At 63.1% G+C, this 778-nt stretch overlaps 1 protein-coding gene across 1 annotated transcript in view; it reads left to right on the top strand.

The window, feature by feature from the left end:
* Positions 1-778, top strand: part of col12a1b (collagen, type XII, alpha 1b) — a 100,980-nt gene that overhangs the window by 83,989 nt on the left and 16,213 nt on the right. The window contains exons 51-53 of the mRNA XM_017302095.1: positions 92-284; positions 383-421; positions 484-622. Of these exons, the coding sequence (XP_017157584.1) occupies positions 92-284; positions 383-421; positions 484-622 (371 nt within the window). The remainder of the gene's footprint in view (positions 1-91; positions 285-382; positions 422-483; positions 623-778) is intronic.

Genomic DNA, 778 nt, shown 5'->3' with positions numbered 1-778 from the left:
TGGTTCTGACCCGAGCCTCTGACCCGAGCCTCTGAGGTTCTGGTTCTGACCCGAGCCTCTGAGGTTCTGGTTCTGACCCGTGGTTCTGACCCAAGCCTCTGACCCGAGCCTCTCCCCAGGCTACAGCGTGTTCGCCATCGGCGTGGCGGACGTGGACTTCGTGGAGCTGCAGCAGATCGGCAGCCAGCCCAGCGACAGGCACGTGTTCGTGGTGGACGACTTCGACGCCTTCGACTCCATCAGGGAGAACCTCATCACCTTCATCTGCGAGACGTCCACTTCCTGTCAGTGAGCTTCCCGCCGCGCGCCCACTTCCTGTCAGCGAGCTTCCCGCCGCGCGCCCTGAAACCGATCCCCAATGACCGCTCTGTTCCCTCCGCAGCCTGTCCGCTCATCTACCTCAACGGCTTCACCTCACCTGGTGAGTTCAGGTGGGACCGGGTCAGAACCCGGACCTCTCCTCATCCTCCTCCTCTTCCTCAGGGTTCAGGATGCTGGAGGCCTTCAACCTGACGGAGAAGACCTACAGCTCCGTCCCCGGCGTCTCCATGGAGCCCGGCTCCTTCAACAGCTACACGGCGTACCGGCTGCACCGCAACGCCTTCCTGACCCAGCCCAGCGCGTGAGTCCCAGCCGGGCCGCCGGGCCCGCTCACTGGTTCTGGTCCAGATTCATGCTGCTACAAGCTGAACGCTGCTTCTCCATCCGGAGGGGTCCGGTTCTGGATGCAGAACCAGAACCGGAGGACCTGAGGACCTGAAGGTCTGGTTCTGGTTCT

This window comes from Poecilia reticulata, linkage group LG21 (assembly GCF_000633615.1).
Source record: "Poecilia reticulata strain Guanapo linkage group LG21, Guppy_female_1.0+MT, whole genome shotgun sequence".
Lineage (NCBI taxonomy): Eukaryota > Metazoa > Chordata > Actinopteri > Cyprinodontiformes > Poeciliidae > Poecilia > Poecilia reticulata.
The sequence above is the reverse complement of the archived record's forward strand: the minus strand, read 5'-3'. Positions and strand labels throughout refer to the sequence as shown.